General features: G+C 40.7%; 1 protein-coding gene across 4 annotated transcripts; it reads right to left on the reverse strand.

Annotated features, from left to right (window-relative positions):
- Nucleotides 1–980: 980 nt before the first annotated feature.
- Nucleotides 981–8,807, reverse strand: LOC143131283 (protein NLRC3-like). Of its 4 annotated transcripts, XM_076290806.1 has the most exons (10): nucleotides 8,577–8,806; nucleotides 6,899–6,989; nucleotides 6,316–6,432; nucleotides 6,013–6,129; nucleotides 5,678–5,740; nucleotides 3,670–5,517; nucleotides 3,388–3,561; nucleotides 3,128–3,301; nucleotides 2,814–2,987; nucleotides 981–2,058 (listed from the first exon to the last, which is right to left on the reverse strand). In XM_076290806.1, the coding sequence occupies exons 2-10, from the start codon at nucleotides 6,961–6,963 to the stop codon at nucleotides 2,046–2,048; spliced, it is 2,745 nt and encodes a 914-aa protein (XP_076146921.1). In that variant the 5' UTR covers nucleotides 6,964–6,989; nucleotides 8,577–8,806; the 3' UTR covers nucleotides 981–2,045. The 4 variants fall into 4 exon arrangements, 3 of the variants coding, with proteins under 3 accessions (XP_076146921.1, XP_076146930.1, XP_076146933.1); XM_076290815.1 differs by lacking the exon at nucleotides 6,316–6,432; XR_012988091.1 differs by lacking the exon at nucleotides 981–2,058 and having other exon boundaries at nucleotides 2,896–2,987; nucleotides 3,128–3,251; nucleotides 8,577–8,807.

The following is an 8,807-nucleotide window of genomic DNA, read 5'->3' on the forward strand; positions in this document are numbered from 1 at the left end:
ACCTCTGCTGCAAGAGCGACATCGCTGGTCCAAACTGAAAAGAAACTTGATGACATTGTTTTGATTGTGGATTCTTCTAGTCCAAGGAGCTCATGGACAATAGGCCGCATCCTCAAGACGATGCCTGATTACAAAGGAAATGTAAGAAGCGTGCAAGTTCAGACAAGGAGCAGCCTCCTGGAAAGGCCTGTGACCAAGATATGTCTGTTGCAGGAAGCAGTGTAATAAATGTGATTTTATGCTACTGTGTGTGAAAACAAAAACAAAAAAACCCTTGTAATTTCACTGTTATTAATGTGTATTTCACAGATTGTTTATGGAAAGAATGGCTCTATCTGATTTGAGTAATTAATGTAGTTCTCCGCCCTACATAATTAGGGGTCGGGTATGTAAGAGCCATAATGTTAATATGAAGGAAATCATTTAATTCTAAATATCTGTATTATTTTTGGAGTATTTGAGATTTATAAATAGCTGTTGGCGATGTAGTAATGATAAAGTAATAATTTAGTATTGCACATTGTATTTGACCTTTGACTGACGTCACGGATGAGTGCAGAAAACTTAGAGATTGTGGTGAGACGTCAGAGCGCAACAGTCTTTGACCGTGACTACATGGAATTACTGGCACTGCTGAAGGAGTTTAAGTTTGGAAGATAATTGTTTTGTAAAGTGACTATTTTTATTTCAGTAAATCTTTAAACTTTCAAGAAGTCTCGCGTCATTGATTTTAGTCTCTCAAGAATTAGAACAACAAGAAAACCAAAGAAATCACCCCTACATTAGGCGTTTTACAAAGAAATATTGTTTTTAAAATGCAATTAATCTCATAAATTACCTTTATTTTGTGTTAAAAAATATTATTGTTATCAGTTGAATCATGGAAATGCTTTAAGAAAATTCTAAAAAATATATTTAGAAGGTATAAAGAAATTCCTAATAGGTTATCATAAAACTTCTTATTTTGTTAATTTTTATTGTGTTTCGGTAGTGACAAATTTTGGGAGAAGGAAAACATTCCAAAACTGTATAAAAAGACAATATGAAATTAAAATGTCCAATTATTAGAAATGTGTACCTTAGATGTTATTAATTAAAATTTAATTAAAAGTTTTGGGGAAAAAATACACTTTTTTTAAAATGTTTCAACCTCTGAATTTGCACGAATTCGGTAGAATGGCCCATATATCAGATACTTTAAGACTTTTACTTAAGTAATATTCTAAAAGGTAACTTTCACTTCTACCAAAGTCTTTTTCTAGTACGATACTTGTACTTTTACTCAAGTATTGCTTTATAATACTTTATACAACACTGCTCACAACATCGAATAACAATCAAGATCACATTCGCATGATTAGACTAATAAAAATAACAATGACACATAGTAGCATAAAAACTTAACAAACAGACATAACAACAACAAAAAAACGTATCAAAAACCATAGACATTTGATAATACATTTTTGTTTAAAAGTGCTTTTCCCACGTCCCAAGGTTTGCTTTACATAAACGGTAAATGAATTGCATTTATATGGCGCTTTTCCACTCCTCGGAGCACTTAAAGCGCTTTACAATTTTTTGCCTCGCATTCACTCATTCACACACACACACACACTCATACACTCATACATTGATGGCAGAGGCTGCCATGCAAGGCACCCACGTGCACATCGGGAGGTTCAGTGTCTTGCTCCAGGACACCTCGACAGGGTCAGGAGGAATTGGGCTCAATCCGGCAGCCGTTGGTTGCTGGACGACTCCTCTACCTCCTGAGCCACTGCTGGCCCACCCACAACATAGAAATAGAAATAGTAAAAACTTGTAAACTGAAAATTGCAAATTTTCAGTTTACAAGATGGAACTTGTTTGCTGATAAGATGCAAGCTTGCTTGTTAAGGGTGTGATGCAGAGAAACTTCAAACTGTGCCTTCCCACTCGGAAATAAACGTTTGCCTATGGATCTAGGCCAGACTCTCTGCGAAGTCAGAAAGTCTGGTATCCAGGCTACTGAATCATGCCAGGAAATGTTGAAGAGTTGGTGATCAATACTTCCATCTGTCAAAAAAAGAAAAGCACATGGCATTTAAGTAACACTACAAAAGGAGACAAATGGGTAACACTTTACTTAAGATTTCTGTGTAAGAGTTACATGTCATACAGTAACTCTAACATTAACCCTAACTTGTCATGACATGTGACAGAAGCATTATGTCATAATCATATATGACTTGTTTATACTGTTTATGACACATTCATGACAGTGTCATGTCACTCTTATGTAGATACCTTCAAGTAAAGTGTAACCAACACATGTGTGGCTATAAAATTTGATGCTGAGGATTTATTCTTCAATGTTGAAGACATTAAAGATTAACATAAACAACTTCAATCTAGTTTAGTGGCGAATCAAATAAGACTTTCCACAGGTTCACCATCTGAAGTGAGTAGTAACTCTGATCGTGTAGGAAAAAGAGAAGCCAGTTTTTCAAAATGTCAAAATGTATCTTGAGTCCAAATTGTCTGATTTGCCAATCACCTTCATCAGAGTCAACAGTAATTTCATCTCATCTTATAACCTAGTGACAAAAATGACTATTTTCTGAGAGGTTGGCTGGTGTGCCAATATTTCTGCAAATAAGGATCTTTCTGTTCTAGTGATCAAAATATGAAAATTATATTCGCAAATTAAAACTTGACAACAAATCTATTGAAGGCAGCAAACAGATACATCAAGATGGAAGTTGTGCAGAACTACAAGATATATACAGAATAATTACTCAGAACTAGATGACATAATACTAATTGCTCACCGTAGTGTCTTCAATTTACAGTTTGGGTTCTTCTCCAGAGCAGATAGCAGCTCAACATCTGATGCCCTCAGTTTATTATACCGCAGGTTCAGCACAGTGAGGCTTGAGGAGTTTGAGCTGAGGGCTGAGGCCAAGCAGGCACAGCTGTCCTGTGTGAGCTTTGAGTTAAAAAGCCTGAGGAAAATAATGGCACCTTCAGTTATACAAATTAAATTCCTAGATTTTAGTAAACACTTGCTCACTTACACAACCACACACACAGGAACACAGAAACACATACACGCATGCACATACCACCCTCTGGGAATACTTACCATAGCGTCTCCAGTTTGCAGTTTGGATTACAGAGGGCTGTGCATAGATGTTTCACTCCTGAATCCAGCAGGTCATTGCCACTCAGGTTCAGCTCCCTCAGACTTGAGGAACTGGAGGTGAGGGCTGAGGCCATATAAGAACAGCTTCTCTCAGATAATTTACAGCCAATAAGCCTGAGAGAAACGTGATCAATTTGAGTACTCAAGCCTCATTACTCTGTCACACACACACACACACACACACAATGTGGGATACTCACTCTAGTTTCACCAGTTTGCAGTTCTGATGACTAAGTGCAGAACACAGAACTTTCAGTCCTGAGTCCTTCAGCTCATTGCCATTCAGCTTTAGCTCTTTGAGGTCTGAAGATTCCGAGCTAAGAGCTGAAGCCAGAGATGCACAGCTTTTCTCTGAGAGCTTGGAGTTAACGAGGCTGAGGAAATAACGGCATATCAATATCATCATACTATATTCACACAACACAGATACACAGGACAATCTTTCTCTAGTCGACCGAGAGATCTTAAAGTTATATACTTACTCCGCAGACATTGATGCTGTGACCAATGGAAGCAGCCTCTGAAGCACCTCGTCCGGACTCAGAAATTCCGTCAAATCTTTCTCTGGTGACTTTATGTACTTCTGCAGGTCAAAATCCTCCAGCTCCTCTTCTGACACCTTAAAGACAAACTTCCTTGTGTTCCATTCCCCCGATAAAAGCATCACTACAGAGACTGTTCCTGACCCTGAGGCCTTGTCAATGAACTCCACCACAGCGTGATGATTCAGCTCATTCAGAGAGTAGAAGAGATTGATCATTCGTACCGAAGAACTCCTGGAGTACTTAGAGTTCTCTAACAGTGCAGATGGATTCTTCCTGATCTGCTGTTTGATGTACTGGACGGTTTGATCCGACTTGTGATACTGACCCCATGTCTCTGGAAGAAAGTTTTGTAAAAGAGCCCGATTGGAATCCAGTGAGAGGCCCAACAGGAAACGGAGGAAAAGGTCCAGATGACCATTCTCATTCTGCATAGCTAGATCCACAGTAGCCTTGTGCAGGTCGAAAAAAGTTGGAGCTTGGAAGAGAGCTAAAAACTGGGAAAGCTGGAGTTTGGCAGGTATGTTTCTGCCAAAGCAGAGAAGCACATACAAAGCGGCAAGGTACTCCTGAATGCTCAGATGCACAAAGCAGAACACCTTCCCGTAATGCAGGCTCAATTCTTCTCTGAAGATCTGAGTGCACAGTCCTGAATACACTGATGCCTCTGTAACATCAATGCCACACTCCTTTAGGTCTGCCTCATAGAAGATGAGATTGCCCTTCTCCAACTGCTCAAAAGCCAGTTTCCCGAGTTTGAAAATCATGTCATCATCCTTGTCTTTGTCTGTGTATTTCTCTTTTTTTATGTCTATCTGAATGCTCAGGAACCGTGTGTAGATTTGTGTCAAAGTCCTGGGGGCCTCTCCATTCTCTACGTTACTCAACATTCTTTCCAGAACAGTGGCTGTGAGACAACACAGGACTGGAATGTGGCACATAATGTAGAGGCTTCTGGATGACCTCAGGTGAGTGATTGTTCTGTGAGCCAGGTTCTCGTCACTGATTCTCTTCCTGAAGTACTCCTCCCTCTGAGGGCCAGTGAAACCTCGGACTTCCGTCAGTTGGTCGATGCACTCTGAGGGGATTTGACTGCTGGCTGCTGGCCGGGAAGTGGCCCAGAGAAGAGCTGAGGGAAGCAGATTCCCCTTGATCAAGTTTGTCAGTAGCACATCCACCGACGTTGGCTCCGTCACATCGTGACAGATCTTGTTGTTCTGGAAATCTAGAGAGAGACGATACTCATCCAGACCGTCAAAAATGAACAGGACTTTGTGATCATCATTGCCAAGTAGAGTTGTTGCAGTCAAGTGTCTTGTCTCAGTGAAAAGCTGATGAATTAGATCCATCAGACTGAGATTTCTCTGGGACATCAAGTTCAACACCCGAAATGGAATCGGGAATATGAAATGAATATCTTCATTAGCTTTTCCTTCAGCCCAGTCGAGAATAAACTTTTGGACGGAAATTGTTTTTCCAATGCCAGCCACTCCCTTTGTCAACACTGTCCTTATTTGTTTGCTTCGCTCATCAGAGTGTTTGAAGATATCATTGCATTTGATTGGTTTGCCTTGTGGTGCATCTTTCCAGGATTTTCTCTCAATCCATCTGACTTCATGTTCATCATTGACCTCCCCTGTTTCCCCTTTTGTGATGTAGAGCTCAGTATAGATCTCATTGAGGACCCTTGGGGTTCCCTGCTGTGAGATTCCCTCAATCAGACACCGACACTTGACTTCCAGATATTTCTTATGGGCAAACTGCACTCTTTGCTCCTCCAGAGTGAGCCTACAAATAATTGCAAAAGTGGAAAAGTCACATTAAATAAATTGTTTTTTTTAAAGTTATTTAGATTATTTTAAAACATTTGATTGAATTCAGTCACATGATGCTTTAGAAATGCCAAACTGTAAGACATCTCATGAGTAATGGATTGCCTCACACTGACCTTTGACCCAAAGTTTGTTGTGCTGTACTGTCTGTCCTCGTGGACTGCTGGTCTGCTTGCAACCTGTGAACAATAGTCCAAGAACATCATCATTAGTTCTGAATGTTTTGCTAGCAAACAGCCTAATGTGGGTTCCTGGTGGGTTCCTAGTATTCACAAGCTGTGTGGTCGGAGTCAGCCCTATGTGCCCACAGCCTTATGTTCCCACATTTTTTTAAGATTTTTTTTTTCAGTGAAAATTAGGTCCTATGTTCCCACATTTCTAAGTTTTTCTCATGATGAGAATGTAGCAGAATTACTGACAACTGTTTCCATCACTCTCAAAATCTTCTCACCTCTCTTCATCGTGAAAGGTTCCCTGTCCAAAGTTGATTGGATCTACCTTTGACCAATCACTCTTCATAGAAACACAACTGGGTACCGGTGAGGGTGCCCGCCTGTGTTGCATGGAGCTGCAGCACGCACACGCACACACACACACACACACAGGATAGAAATGTTACTCTCTATATAGGTCAATGGCCATTTGAGACTAGATTTGACAACAATCATATTTTAACAATCAATTAGCTCTGTTAATAATGAGAATGTAGCAGAATTATTGACAAATGTTTCCATCACTCTCAAAATCTTCTCACCTCTCTTCATCGTGAAAGGTTCCTTGTCCAAAGCTGATTGGATCATTATTTGACCAATCACTCTTCATAGAAACACAACTGGGTACAGATGAGTGTGGCCGCCTGTGTTGCATGGAGCTGCAGCACACACACAGGATAGAAATGTTGCTCATTTGACATATGAAAAGAGGTTGTTCATTCCCTGTCGTGACTGTAAAACACTGGCTGTTTCTCAAAGTCAAAGATTCATTCTTGGTAGAACGAGCCCTGCCGAGTCAAATCCTTCAAAAACGAGACAAGGGTTCTTCTTAGTATTCGGAAAACACACTAGCGAGTGTGCAGGAAGCTCACGCATGCATCCTCGGAAATTCTCTGATGATGCAACGTCCTTGAAAAAGCGGCTTTGAAGGCCACACACACACACACACACACACAGTGTTATTATGAATGGGTAGATGTGCCTGTCTATTGTTGTGCTAGGCAGTCTCCCATCTGTTGCCTCATATAAATCATTAGATTAAGACAGTCCAATCTCTGACTGGGGTGGTTGTGCAGGTTATTACTTTTAAACTTCTTAATGACATAACCACACAAATATTCTCACCTTAAAGCTCCATATTTAGCACCTTGATCCTCAGAGACACATGGGCCTGAGAAAGGATCCTCCATATGCAGAGATGTTGCCCTACAGTAGCCTACAAGCAGAGGAGAACCATCAGAACAATCTATTCACTGTTGCCTGTTAGCAAAGAACAGGATACAACAACATAAACGAAAACCTTGAGCTCACACCACTATCCCCTAACGTTATGCCTCTTTATTTGAGAACACTAAATCAAAAACATTTCCTAATCTGGAAAATGTTTAGTTTATTTTTCTTTCGTCCGCTGTTCCATTAGCCTGGCGAGCCAGACCCACATTAAAATGTAGGGTCTGGGCACTCACCGTTCGCAGTGCTCAGTCCGAGGGGCGGGATAATCAGTTGTCTTTCAAATTCCCTCTGCACGCAATAGGACGCAATAGGATATTTGTTTTCAAGTAGCAGGGAATTCAAGCCAAACCATTGCAACTCTGCCATCAATCATTATGTTAAGCCCAACAAACGACTCTATACACGATTTCAATGCCTGATTAAGTTTCGATTTCTGGAGCTCACAAGTCAACGGAGAGTTGCTAGACTAGCCCTGGCAGCCACTAGGGGCACGTCTAGATTTCTAGGCTACTGTTCCATGATACCATTCAAGTGTGCCGCAAATTATCCGCCGACCAGCAGTCTCCTCGTCGAGGGGGCCCTTATCTTGCAGATCATAGACAGAGAAAGCATGCTCTGGGACTTGCTCTGGGAACAGAACATGCCCAGTGTATAGCCATGGGTTAGCCTAGAAATCTAGACACACCCTGATAAAACAGTGCATATCAACTCGAATTTTACGCAGCTGTCAATGCACCAATCGTTCGTTTGGAACTTGGTGCAGAGTTAAACTTTTTGGTCTGTGACGTAAGTTTGTGTCTAAGAATACGATGTCCCAAATTCTTAATTAACAATACAACAAAGAAAATCAACAAATCAAAGACCATCTAATATGATGGGCAATATTATGACTACAATAGTAGTAATACAATAGTAGTCATAATATTGGATAGTACAATAGGACAGTGTTTGCGAAGGTGTCTTTCACTATAATATAAAGGTTTATCATACTATGTGCATCTTTGCAGTGGCAAGCGCTTTCTTATTGACGTTGCGTGATACAAGGAAGCACTCACACGTGGGTGCATACGTAAATTTGCATGCAGTTGGTCTACCACGCCTACTCCTGCTGTTTTACAGAAATAGCCACGATTCCCCATTCCAAAAAGGACAACTTTACTTCATTGTTAGTCTATATCAAAAGCGGTTGTTCACTTTGTGTGAATGACGCTATTTTCCGCGTCTTTTTTATTCCAACCGTGAGTTCTTTGGGGCAGAAACGAGAACGCGAACCTGGCTTGACATTTTGCTCTTGGATTTGCGTTAGTGAAACGAGTTTAGCTAGTATGACCAAACAACGCCATACGTGAACGCTATCACTTATCTTGGATGTCTTAATTCTGCCTTTGTAAATACTACCCCTCTGGTAGGCTACGAAGGAAAAACAAACCATCTGGATGTGTGAAAGCTACCGTAAATTCAGAGTAAGCTACGCGGGCTTCATTTAAATACACTTGTGAGAAACTGTCTGTTTTAATTAGCACATTATCAGGACCACACATTTGAAATTATTGTTTATTTGTCTACTTACAAAGCGTTTAAGCTACTCTCCGTCGACGCAGTCAAAATGGAGCCCGGCCGGAACAGAAACTTTTAATTTATGCAATATCATTTTTAACGTTGTTGTGCTGCATTCATGTGCTCCTTGGAAGGTCCGTTTCTAGTTGAGAAGTCGTTCCTCCGACTTCGAGGTGGTCATCATGTGCTTGGAATGATGAAACAACTGGAATGATGAAACAACTGTTTCCGTAGGGCGCAGATA

This window comes from Alosa pseudoharengus, unplaced genomic scaffold (assembly GCF_046254945.1).
Source record: "Alosa pseudoharengus isolate Yale_2024_CS ecotype anadromous, Long Island Sound unplaced genomic scaffold, YU_APseudo_1.1 YU_APseudo_1.1_scf_1, whole genome shotgun sequence".
NCBI classification, from domain to species: Eukaryota; Metazoa; Chordata; class Actinopteri; order Clupeiformes; family Clupeidae; genus Alosa; species Alosa pseudoharengus.

What these genes read in the sequence shown, in the direction of transcription:
- LOC143131283 (XM_076290806.1), bottom strand. Translation starts at nt 6,963, where the DNA reads ATGGAGGATCCTTTCTCAGGCCCATGTGTCTCTGAGGATCAAGGTGCT. An exon ending in GCTAAATATGGAGCTTTAAG is followed by an intron (nt 6,433 to 6,898) that starts GTGAGAATATTT and finishes TGTGTGCTGCAG; the next exon opens with CTCCATGCAACACAGGCGGC. An exon ending in ACCTTTCACGATGAAGAGAG is followed by an intron (nt 6,130 to 6,315) that starts GTGAGAAGATTT and finishes TGCGTGCTGCAG; the next exon opens with CTCCATGCAACACAGGCGGG.